The sequence below is a fragment of the Hippocampus comes genome, unplaced genomic scaffold (genome assembly GCF_001891065.2).
Source record: "Hippocampus comes isolate QL1 unplaced genomic scaffold, H_comes_QL1_v1.1 scaffold92, whole genome shotgun sequence".
NCBI classification, from domain to species: domain Eukaryota; kingdom Metazoa; phylum Chordata; class Actinopteri; order Syngnathiformes; family Syngnathidae; genus Hippocampus; species Hippocampus comes.
The window spans coordinates 184,630-197,980 of NW_017805379.1; the positions used below are offsets into that span (position 1 = coordinate 184,630).

Here is a 13,351-nt window from a genome sequence, read left to right on the forward strand (position 1 = left end):
GCAGAGCTCGTGTCGGTAGGAACTTCAAAACAAATCTCGCATGATCCGCCGTGAGAACAAAACTTGTCTCGCAGGTAAAAAGAGTAGATGCGGTTCTATCCTACAGCTGCCGCGTGCTGTCATGAACAACAACAGTATTCTTCACACCACAAGGGTCCACCCCAGTGGCTGCTTTGCTCGCCCACCTCCTTCCGCCGAACAGCTTGTTTCCTGATGAGGACAGAAGCCTCCCCCCTTTGAGAGTCTTTTCATAACATCATCGCCGTAGGCAGCAACAAAGTCACATGAGAGAAAGAGTCTCTTGTGGATTTTCGGGTTCCCTCTATCGCGTTACATTTACATACACGCGTTGTTTAAGGCCATATTGTGAAGTCAGCTGAGCAAGGACTGAACTGGTGGTGGTGGAGGCAATTACAGATCATTTGAGTTCACATTTACCCGCGCTCATCCATGTGTGTTAATGTTGGAGGGGGAAAAACCAGAATGGACCCATTTGTTTCTGGATGGTGGGGACAGGGCCTTCTTGGACTGTCTATTCTCCAAAAAAGACCGTGAAGTAACGAATTTGTTGAATGACAGCACATTGCTTCTCAGCTACGAGCGAAGTGCGCATATTTACTCCGTCAAATGTGCGCAACTCTAGATAATCAGAGTCCCCTTTCTAACCGTGCTTTGCAAGTTGAAATTAAACAGTATCCGCCAATAAATAAAAGAAGAAGCGGGAAACAGAAACTAATAAGAGCAAATTGAACGCACGGCTCAACGCGCAGCTGACGGGCAGCCATGACTTTCGAAGAGGAAGCTCTTTTGACAAGATAATTCACCCCCCGAGGTATCTCCAGAGCGACGTGGAGGAGGAAGCCTGTTGTCAAAAACAAGGCGATACTCGAAACCTATTGATTTATTATTTGAACAAGTAGCACCTAAGTGATCGAGTAGAAAGCATGTGACAATGCGAGCTTGCAAAGCCTGACCACGTAAAAATTAGCAGTTTAGATGCTAATAACTCGACGACAACCGCCGGATGAAAGCATCAAATCAAACGTGTCATCTTTTCATCGGACACATTTTGCAAGTAGCAGTGATGCTAACGCCGTAGGATCATAACTTAGAAGGCGTAATTATTATTCCCTATTAGTCCATTTCTGAGTAGCGCTCTGTGTGATTAAATGTTATTTGCTGTACAGTAGAATAACACTGTTGAAAACGAATGAAAAAAAAAACCTATTAATAAAATGTTTCATGACTCTATAATCATCGTTGTTGTCATTAGCAGTGCTTTATCCCTTTCAGGGACAGCGGTTACGACTGTGGACGGCTTTTGTTATCAGGTTACAGCAGGGGTGTCAAACTCATTTCACATTGTGGGCCGCATACGGACTCGATAGATGTCAAGTGGGCCGAACCATTAACATGATACCATACTGTGCTATGAATCACCAAAATCTCATCTCTTTCCTTTGTTTTGGTCTCAAGAAGCATTGATTGGCGCTTTCATATCATTTGCTGCGTTGGGTCTATCTCGGTGACAGACTGAGACTGCTGTTTTCTTCCCCAATCAAAACAATGTTGTCTTCTACTGTGATCAAAACAGTGTGCCCCTTAGTGGATAATTCAGAATTGCATTTTATTTAAAATATTCATTCTGTGTCTTTAACGCATTTTTCCCCACATTTAAATTATCCCGCGGGCCGGATCGAACCTCCTTGGGGGCCGGTTCCGGCCCGCGGGCCGTATGTTTGACACCTCTGGGTTACAGGCTGCATGAAAGTGTTAAAACTGGCAAGTTAAAAGCTATGGAAAAAAAGGTTGACGATTCGTGAGCAACATGTGCTTGTCTCAACTGGTCCGTGTAACCCCCCCCCCCTTAAAAAAAAGGTTGGGGACCACTGATATAGATGACCTAAAATGAAATATATATTTTCCAGATAACAACGAGGACCTACTGAATGTTCATGGGGACATGTCCATTCTGTAGGAATTTGACAGATGGGTTAATTTCATGTTGTAAACGTGGAGAACATAATGTGACAGTAGCAGCTGCCAGGACTCATTCCCCTCGTTGCCGATCACAAATAGTAAACCATCTGGCTGAAGATCACAAGAAACCTACCCGAGGTAGGCATCCAGCTATCGGGCTGAAAACAACAGCGGCCCGATATTTTAGTGAGCCGTGTCCGTCGGTAAGAATTTTAAAAGGTGTGTCACTCCTTTTGGATATCATACGTGGGGGTAACGGGATCTGACAGGAGCGTTTCTCGCTGTCAGCGTGAGTTCCTTCCGCAAGAACGGACAAATTTGGGATATCCTGTTGGAGATTGCAGGACGTTTCGGTTTAAGGGAAACGAATGCAGAGTGTGTATGCCAGCGCTTTTTAGCCACTTATCTTGAACACGACCTGACAGCGTTACTCCCAGAATGCATTTCCACTGTGATGACTAGCAATTTTGGAGTGATGCGAAATGTCTATTAGGTTTATGGAATACCGATATGGCATCTTGAAAATCCCTTTGGAGAGATAAACAATCATGCTGCTTTCAAGGACTGCTCTGAAGTCACAAATGTTTCGACTCCACTCTCCGCGTGCCAAAACAGATCCCCGACAATATGCTTTCTCGTGGCTCCGTTTTAGTATGAAACGGAAATGGCATTTGATGTGAATTGTTTAAAATTCAACTTTCAACTTGCCACTCTGCTTCTCAGTTTCAGCATTATCTTTTGGAGGGCCATCGCCTACACCGCCACCGAGGCCACTGATCCATGAAATGTCAATAAGCACCAGTTCACTGCCGGTAATGCATGGAGGGATGACCTTTTTCGAGCCACTTAAGAGCTAAGATACTTCGGAAATGCCCGAGTCTCGGCTGTAGTTGCCTCTGTTCCATTAGCGATTAGCCTCTTGTTGCATTTATGTCTTGCGTCACATGCTCATGGGATTTCCGACAGTAGAAACGTATAGATACGGATAGTTATATTTAGGCACCGTGGCCATTTAAAAAAAAAAAAAAAAAGCGTAAACCCCAACAATGAAATATTTAGAAGCGTGCAACGTCGACCGGAATGTCTTCGCGCTTCATTTTATTCAGTGCACTTCCCAATTTATGCAAACAGCTCGCTTCTGTGGACAATGAGTTACTGAATAAAACATCGATATAAAGAATGTAGACAGGGTGGAGAGCTTCCGTTCGCATCAGACCAAATGTTGGAGACGGTCGGCATAACAGACGCTCATTCTAACCAATTCAAATCAACAAAAATGTTAATGTGGCCTGAAACGATTAGGATTATTATTTTGGTTATTTTACACTCAGTAAGACTTTCTTTTCCCCCAGTCATTTTTCGTTTGCTTGGATCGAAAATGTTTGACTGAAGAGTACAGATTCTAAATTATTTTAGAGGGAAAAAAAATGTCATTCAGCATATTCTTCAATGTGTCTGTCCATCCGGTGACATTTTACATCACAGGTGTCAAACTCAAGGCCCGGGGGCCAGATCTGGCCCGTCCCATCATTTTATGTGGCCCGCGAAAGCAATTCAAAGATGGCAACGTTTATGATGCCCGCTAAAATCTCTATCAAAATTTCAAATTCTCATTTTTAATGAATAAGAGTGACACCGTAAGCATTTTCTTGTTACCAAACTTCTCAACTTAACAATAGGTGAATAAACCGTTATTCTTGACTTCTTCATATGGTTTCACTCATAACGGCCCCCCCAAGGAAAACGTTAACTATAATGTGGCCCGTGACAAATATGAGTTTGACACCCCTGTTTTCCATGATACTGTATTTCCAAACCAAGAACACAAAGCACATTGAAACAATACTGAGCATACAATTTGCAGTTTAACGCCAAGTTACAGAAAAATATGCAGAATACTGTAAGTCGATTTACACATGCACCCCAACCCCCCCCCCACCCACACACACACACACACACACACTGCCTGTTTTTTGTCTGTTTTTTTGTCTTTCCAGTGATTCCAATTATTCTTAAAAAAAAAGGGAAGCGTGATGAAAGGCTTGCTTGCTCCCTATCAGGTTTGCTAGACGCTCTGCACGCCTGTCTGCCTCCATCACGCTCATGTTCACAGCGGGCGCTCCACGGGATGTGTCTTGTCATTATTCACCACCAGGGGCCAATGAAGGGAGCGGAAGGAGAGCGCTTTCCAAACAGTATTCCCCGGCCCGTGTGCCAGGGAAGACCTGAAGCGTGTGAGCGTGCGTGCGTGCGTGTGTGTTAGAGAGAGTGAGTGAGAGCGAGAAGGTGAGCAAATGAGGAAGCATGAATTTCTGTGTATGCCAGAGTGCAACATGCCTCCGAGGTATTTTTAGCGTTGTTTTTCAACAGTTTTCCAGATGAACCCAGTTACACAAATGTCTCGATCACACACACACACACACACACACTCCATTAATGCAGGAAAAAAACACCGGACAAATATACACCCACACTCAACAGAAAGTTCCTTCTGCTCAAATGATTGAGTCTACAATTGTCCGAAGCAATGCGTCACTTTCGCTTACCACGTGTGGTAATATTAATTTCATGTTAATCAAGCGCAGCTTGCTAAATGTATGCACACGCCCGCGCCTGTGTGAGAGCAGGAAAGCCTTTCGCGATGTGGAAATGTTGTGTTGACTCACCTAACACTTGTGAGCTTCTTCTCAAGATAATCACGTCAAAGACGACTTTAGCTTTCGAACCCCGCTTTTCACCGCGAGCTGTTGCTATGTTTGCAAGGCACAAAGATCGTCGTCGCTTCCAAAAATCATGATAAACCAGGGATTTGGCGCCCACCCAGAAGAAAAGCGAACGACAAAGACAACTTTGGCTGTCCACTTTTTTCTTCGTCAAGATATGGGGTTCTTACTATCAGAAGGCTGCCCATGATACGACGTCTAGCGCAAAGCACAGTCTAACTGTGCGCCTGGTGGGGTTTTTCTCTTTGTTGGTATTTTCTTAGATGAGCGCATGTAGAAGTGGGCATTTGCGCCGCTGTGGGAGAGAACGCAGCCAACTCCCAGACATTCTAAGTGGCTCCCATCATTCCCTTTAAATTCAGCGCAGAAAGAACCATGTGGTCTACATGGCAAAGTACATTTAAAAGGAACTGCAAGATATCCACTTGCGGATGATAAGTTGGGCATGTGGAGACTGCCTTCCACCTTTTGTCGAATTTGATTTGGTTCAAATTAAAACCAATTTTTCCAATTCAAACCATTTTTTGTTTCACCCCTACTTGTTAGCGATCAATCAGGTTTTGTTTCAGGGCATATGACCAGTTTTGTTTTTGATCTCCCCGCTTTCAGATCCCAGTTATGACGGGAGCCTTCATGGACTCGTCGCCAAACGACGACTACAGCGGCGAGCACTCGCTCTTCAACTCATCCGCCAGCGTCCACGCCGCCGCCTCGGCGGCCTCGGTGCACGGCCAGCCGGACGAATCGCAGTCCATGTCCAGTGATGCCATCTGGCTTTGGATCGCCATTGTGGCCACGATTGGAAACATTGTGGTGGTGGGCGTGGTCTACGCCTGCACCTTCTGAGGAACCATCCGCCCCCACTTCTAAATTTTTGGATCCGCCTGCTCTTTCGAGAGTGAGTACGCCCCCCGCGCCGGAATCGTAAACGTCGACAACATGAGTGCAAAAGACTCCTGCTTTTGTTGGATTCCACGATCTGAGGATAATGCACCGTCGCTAAAAAGAGGAAGCCTGTTCACTCCGCTAAGAATCAGAGGAATGTTGCTCCCTCCTAAGTTTCTTTCCATGTCTCCCCTGAAGAACACGCTCTCACTTGCCATGCGGAGATGCGAATGGAGGTGAAATGGGGCTTGAGATTTGGGTTGATCCGGGGACGTCGCAAGCCTCCGTTCGCCGCAAAGCAATTTAGGGCAACGCTCTTTAATTATGCCCTGGAACACGGATGCCGAATGTTAAAACATTTAGAAAGCGGCGGGATTATTTTCATCCGAAACAGCCCCGAGGCCCGTTGCCATTAGGGCACACATAAGGAGACTCCGTGGAGCAGACCTGGCATGGACGCACCAATGACTTAATCATCAGTGCAATTCACTTACCGCACATTGAAAAAAAAAAAAGAATCACGTGAATATCAAATCGTACTGCATACAGTTAACAAGGCAATAATTCACTTCAACCCCAAACTTTTTGGCTTTGCCCCCCCCCCCCTTTTTATCTGATCTCCGCCACCGATTCCAGCCATTGCTCATCTTTGACAGGGTGTCGAACCTACAACGAGTGAAGCTTCTCCTGCTTTGGAAGCAGGTCGGACAATCTGCTCGCTGTGACCTTGAGGTGTTCTTTCTACGGGTTTAGGGCAAGGCGTTAGCAGTAGAATCAGTTGTCATCATTTTATTTTGCTTCGTCCAAAAAAGGTACATCAATCGTTGTTTTAGCGGATCATGTCATGGTGAGTACAGTAAAAAGTCGACCTGGACAACAATTCAATGAGATCCAAACACAAGGGCTTTTTTTTTTTAACTCAAATACAGTCAAACCTCGGTTTTTGAACGTCTCTGTTCCCGACCAAATCGGTTTTCGACCAAAAATTTGGAGTTTTTTATGCCTCGGATGACCAAATTGATTCTCGACCAAACTGAGCGCGCTTGAATGCGCCACTTGACTCCTCTTGGGTTCTTTGACTCCTCTCCGCTTCCACGTCTACCCCGTCTACCCACTTCCACGTCTACCCGAGGAAGCGTCACTTCCTCGTGTAGCGTTCCATTGTGAGCAGACGTGTTCAATAAAGATTTTTTGTTTTAAAGTGTGTGGTTTCGGTTTTCGAACAAATCGGTTTTCGAACAGCCTTCTGGAACGGATTATGGTCGAAAGCCGAGGTATGACTGTATAGGAAAGCAAAATATTGACGGCGGCTCTGGCTAGGATGCAAATGGAGCTTTTTGCATTGGATCACATTAACTTGTTGTGGTGACACCAAATGTTGTTCGGCAGTCAGTAAAAAAAAATTATGGCTGGACATTACACAACATTTTCCTGATTCCGCCACGGGGAAAACGAACGATCGATTAATCGATTGTTGTTTTTTACTCTGGATGGCAGATGGCGTTTTATAACCACCCTGATTTATTTATTTGATAAGTTTCCTCTTATAAAACGCAAAGTGGACATCACAATGCTTTCATCCGGGAATTCAATGACTTAAGCCGAGTCGCGCGTTCCGTTTTAACTCAATTGCTTCGAGACGTGGTAATCGACAATCCTGCGTAATTGACAACATCCCGGAATAGAATGGAGTCAAAATCAGCAGAACATCAGATGCGGGAATCTGCTACGACGAGAATTGAATTGTTTTAAGTTGTTTAAAAACAACATCGGTAAAAGCTTGCGTGTCGCTCTCCACTCCAGGAGGGGGGCGGCGTAGCCAATGCATCCGTTTCACGCATTTGATTGTGACGAAGGGTATTCCGCAGTGCCGTAATCTGATTATTGGGATGCGGGATGCTGTGTCGCTGTGTGAAACCGCACGCGGTAGGTTCAGTATCATTTCGCTGGGCTCGGTGTAAAAGACAAAATGCGGATAAATGTTACGAACCTGCGATTTGCTGGCGTCATTTTCTGTTTTCAAACGTCGCATCCGAGCCCTAACAAAGCCCGGATGACGCCCGTGTGCAAGGAGATTTCACTTCCCCATTTCCAGTTGTGTCGAAAGCAATGCTCATGCCACAACGCAGTCATGATCGAATCGGGGTTTTTTTTTTTTGTTTGTTTGTTTTTGGCGATATGCTCCGTCACCGTCTGAAATCAAAACACCGTTCTTCATTCGTGGCTCCGACGCAGCAATTTTGCGGAATCTCCGTGCGAAAAAAAAAAAAGGCTTTTGATTGCCGCAGACTAAATGTAACCATGTATTAATCTCCCAGCCAAAGATGCCGTTTTATTCTTACGTACACTTCACTCACACAAATATACGAGCTTGTTGCCTTTGTTCGAGTCCACTTATTGATGTTTGCGCTTTTATAGTTTGTCTTTTTCACCAACGTGTGAACTTGGAAGTGACGACGTCGTTCGAGTTCCGTAAGCCTATTTGGTATTCCTCACCACATGTTACGATGATATGAATATACAATAGCCTACACTCTTCTGATGTTTTGTAGCAACTTATAATGGTGTACTCGCTAAATGCTCCTAAGGGGACTTTTCGGGCCTGCTTTTTAACAACTGGTTGATGTATAGGACTCTTTAGACGTCGTTGTAAACCACCGACACGATACTCTTTTTGTAAAGACGTACGCTTTTAGAATCAACGCAGCATACTGTTTTTTTTTCTCTGCCGACACAGAGCTACAGTGTAATCGATCCAGATGTGATTTCCGAGAAGAGCCGTGGTGAAGTTTTGACGGCGGCCATTTTGACACGGCTTGTTTGAAAGTCGTATTCTTGTGCACCCCACCACATCTGTAACCATCCGAAGACGGACGGGGCACGGAACGTTTTCAGCGGTAAAGCAATGTAACATGATCTTGTGTTCTAGTAAAAAAAAAAAAAACGTGATTTCTGAGCCGTCTGACTCTCTTGATTTGTTTTTCCGATAAATCAGGGGAGGACCAAGTATGGCACAGACTACACAATCTTTTCTTTGGCCTACAAAGTATATAAAACATATCGCTGTTCACATTGGGGTTGTGGGTGCGCTGGCGGCCGTCCCGGCGGACTTTTGCCGAGCTGCGGCGCACACCCCAGACTGGTTGCCAGCCATTCGCAAGACAAACAAGCATTCTCACATTCACACATATGGAAAATCTTGAACCGAACCAAACACGGGCAGGGAGAACCTAAAAACTTCACACAGGAAGGCCGGATCTGAGATTTAAACCAGGAATCTGAAAACTTGTGAGACAGGTGTGTTAACCACAAGAGCCCCGCGCTGCTCGAGAAATTTGTCAAAAGATAAAAACCCCAGCACATTTTTTTCCAATTTTAGATATGTTACCATCGGACAATTTGTAGCCTTGACCACAAAAATGTCGCCTTGCTGGTTTTAAAACGAAAAGTTGCATCATTTTTCTTCAAATGGAACAAGGTTATCAGGAAAAACCTTGCCCCTGAAACAAACAGAATCCGACAAGAGGTAGTTGTTCTTTACACACCGACTGCGTCTCGCGCTGTTAAAACCGCACCACAAAGACAATGAGTCACTCACGCAGGGCTGCAAATCCCTGCGCCCCCCCTCGAGGAGGAGGAAATAATGTCTGTGAGATTTACAGATCGCATTTGTAAACGCACTTGTCAACCGACGCGCCACCTTGCAGACTGAACGAGTAGCCTAGCTAGCCCCCCTGTATCCCCCCCACCCCCCAACGCCCCTCGGTCTGGTGCAGCGATGAAAGGAGAGGAAGAGGCCGCTTTCACGCTGCCTGCAAAACCATCCTATTTTATTTAATTATTATTATATATATTTTTTGCTTGTAACTGTATAAACGACATAGAATGAGGGAAGTCAATTCTAAGGATAGTATTGGGTTAATATTTCCAATGTTTCCTATGAAACCCAGGATGTCAAAGGTTTCGTTTATATATTACATGTGCATATATTCTTTATCAGCCTCTCTCTACTTATATTTTTCAAAGTATTTATCCTTGAAAAAAAAATAAAATACGTTGGAAATGTCACCTCTTCCTCCATGTAATCCTGCTGATCATCGTAGGTCAATACGTCCGCTAACAGCAAGAGCATTCGGCTAGTGCAGGAGTGTCAAACTCATTTTTGTCATGAATTACGTCTTCCCTCGGAGGGCCGGCCGTTACGACAGTGACACTGAATAAATGTTTAATCAACAAATCGTAAAATTACTTGTACACAACATTGATGGATTACAAGTTTGTTCAATTTGTTTGTTTGATTATTGTTCAAGTGAATGGGAACAGGGTAACAAATTTCTTGCAAAATCTCAACGCGCATGACAATTTGACATTTCGCTACAAATTTCAGCAAGGATCATTGAAGTTGGCATGCATGATTTGCTTTCGCCGGCCACAGAAAACGACGTAGCGGGCCGGATATGGCCCCCAGGCCTTGAGTTTGACACCTGTGGGTGAGAGTGAACACCGATTAGCGACCGCTATTGGTGGTCTTAGAAAATTAGGCACAAGTTCTTATGACTATCGCGCCTGCTGCCGTCAAACGTACAGTGGAAAACACGGAGTCACGCCGTGGTCACAACCGGTTGTTGACAATTATTTGAAACATGGCGTTCAAAAATAACATTGGGCAATGAGCCACATCTGCTTCGCTATGTCGGAGTCGATTATGTTTTCATTTGATTGTCAAGGTCTAAAAGTGTTTTTCATGCAAATAAGTCATTTAATGTAATTCTGATGATGTACAGTGCCCCCCGCCCCTCCATATGGACGTGAAGTCTGACCTCTGTCTGGTAAAACGCGACAGGCTGGGTGAGGAGTTTGCCGGCTATGCTAATGTTTGTCAAGCCGCTTAGACACGCATCCTGTCAAACTGTCACTTGGAAGACAGCTGAAACGTACGCTACTTTAATAATCGCTGTCCCGTTTTGTCTGTACGCGTTTTTCAGAATGAAAGCAGGAAAAGATTTCTCTTTACCACCATTTTGGTTAACAGGAAATGTTTGTTTGATGATTGCTACATTCAAACTATGACAGGAGAGAAAAAGGCTAAAATCATCATTCCAGGATGCGCATGTGATCCAAGCCGCTTAGACACGCATCCTGTCATACTGTCACTTGGAAGACAGCTGAAGCGTACGCTACTTTAATAATCGCTCTCTCGTTTTGTCTGTACGCGTTTTTCAGAATGAAAGCAGGAAAAGATTTCTCTTTACCGCCATTTGGTTAACAGGAAATGTTTGTGTGATGATTGCTACATTTAAACTATGACAGGAGAGAAGAAGGCTAAAATCATCATTCCAGGATGCGCATGTGATGTCATGATTAAAAGGTCGATTATTTTAACTTAATTCATCTTACTCGATTGTCGCATGGTTAACGACAGCGCCACAGCGCCCCCGATGGGAGGCCGGTTCAATAACCACATCAAGCATTGATTAAACTTCTTTTTTTTTTTTAAATGTATAGGAAAAACTGGTCACGTACGAGCGCTTGTATATCCGGCTACCATTTAACAACACGGAACTCCCCAGAGGACCCGCATGAGTCTTTTTACACCACAATTACAGATATCTCCTTGACTGCGGTGACCACTGGGGCACACAAACACGGCAGCGTTGTAAACTGATGTAATCATCGCACCAGTGGCAGAATCCCCCCCCCCACCCCTACCCCAAAAGGAACAGTGGGATTTGTTCTTGATAACATTAGCGGGAAGAGCAGCTTGGCGAGAAAAGGATTTGAGGTCATCTGCTGCCATGGCAACAGCAGCCGATGAGAATGGATTTGGGTTGCATCTTGGCTCGTGGCTGACATTTCTGGAACTCACTTTTGTTTGTTTCTGGCTCTTTTGTTTTTGACTCACAAAAACAGCCTTTTTTTTTTATAGGGCCTCATTATTGATCCTTGTCAATACAGCTAATTATCTTCTGAGGCGAGACCGACAGCCCAATGTTTCTATTGTATGATGGGATCGGCATTAGCTCTCATTTATGTCGTTTGGATGCATTCTAAGGATGCTAAGACCGGCGGAGCATGGAGACAACCCCCCCCCCCACACACACACACACACACACAGGTTATTTCAAAAGAAAACAATTCCCAGTCTGGAAACCTAGGTCAGCATCAACCATTTCCAAATGTATTTTAAACACTGTCCAGTGCATAGTAAAGCAACAGGGGGCGCTAAGAACTTGAAAAACATTGGGCAAAAAAATAAAAATAAAAACCAAAAAACTTTTTTTTTTCCTCCGGATTCCACTGATTAGCAATGAGACTTGCCATCAGATTGGACTCATTTAATTTATATCAAATACACGACGGGAACACTGACCTTAATCGGAATCTGCATGTGAACAAAAGGTCAAAACCGCATTAAAGCTATACATTTACAACATTGCCTTACAGTGTCATGGTCGACCTTTTTATGCTTTTGCATAAAGTCGCCTGCAGACATTAAAGATGATCATGAAACATAACTACGACTCGCCCACATACAAATGCGAGCAGAGTCGAACTCAAATAACCTCTCAACATTCTTCCATCGTTCTATGAATTTAACTGCAAACCAATCTGCTCTCGTGTCATTACGACGTGATGTTTCATCTCGTGCGTGTCGCCGAGTTAATGGTGATGACTGCGAGCTCAACAAGACGTAATGAGGCAACAATCAGCAGGCGCAACATGTCGCCGCCTGTCACCGCGAAGACGTGAGCCAAACCTCGCTTAAACGTTTGCGATGCAAAATGAAAGTAGAATGACGGGAATCGCCCATCACTCATTGGCAGACGTGAGCCAAACGTCGCTTAAACGTTTGCGATGCAAAATGAAAGTAGAAAAGTACTCTGGAAGGTCAATGGAAGCAGCAGCAGCAGCAGCAGCAGCAGCAGCAAAAGCAGCAACAACAACAACAACAACGAGAATGAACGCTTCCTTTTTAGGACAATATCAAAAGGACAGTTGCAGTTCTTGGTTTGATAATAGCCTGATAGAGAAAGGAACTTCTTGACACCTATACAAAAGGGTCTGGATGCTCAGTATAATACAGGCAATGATTAATTTTGCAGCGCACTAACGTCAATACACAAGTGCCTTGAGTTCGTGTCAGGGATGTGCCGCCCCCTGCTGGCCGTTTTCAGCAGTCGTGAACGTCACAGCTCGTCACTGATGTTAACGTACGCTTGTCAGCAAATCGTCTGTCACATGGATGAATGAAAATGCCACTCATCTGTTTTATCCTCCTCCCCAAAAAGAACATTTTTGTGACCACAGGTGTTAGTGAATTAATTAATAAACAACTAATTCAATAAAGTATTGAGGCGACATTGTTTCAACTTCAAAACGTCCAAATCCTCCGCTTTCAGCCTCTCAACATTACCGTAATTATTCACAAACCTCGACATGAAAAACAACTGATTATCTTTTGTGTTCTACTTTTACTTTGAAAGACAATAAACCAGAAACTGAATCCATTTCAAAAAGGGTGGCAAGTCCCTTTCCAATTCTTAATGTAATTAATCGAATACTTGATCGAAAAATCAATTCTAAAAAATAGGTGACGTCCCAGCCCTATTTGTAATACGCATCAAGAAAATTTTGCAGTTGTATCGTACTTCATTAACGATGGGGATTTAGTACTCCTTCACAATTTAATAAGTCCAAATAAAAGATGTATCAAGTTGATACATCTTTTATTTGCACTGCAATCAATAGGTTGATACTATCAA

At 44.2% G+C, this 13,351-nt stretch overlaps 1 protein-coding gene and 1 long non-coding RNA gene across 2 annotated transcripts in view; one reads left to right on the forward strand and one right to left on the reverse strand.

Annotated features, from left to right (window-relative positions):
• LOC109517419 (uncharacterized protein C14orf132) overlaps positions 1–6,103 on the forward strand; it is a 29,112-nt gene extending 23,009 nt beyond the window's left edge. Inside the window, exon 2 of the mRNA XM_019872587.1 lies at positions 5,313–6,103. Coding sequence (XP_019728146.1) covers positions 5,313–5,549 — 237 coding nt within the window. The 3' untranslated portion in view covers positions 5,550–6,103. The remainder of the gene's footprint in view (positions 1–5,312) is intronic.
• The window catches only part of LOC109517420 (uncharacterized), a 91,587-nt gene that overhangs the window by 61,416 nt on the left and 16,820 nt on the right, over positions 1–13,351 (reverse strand). The window lies entirely within an intron of this gene.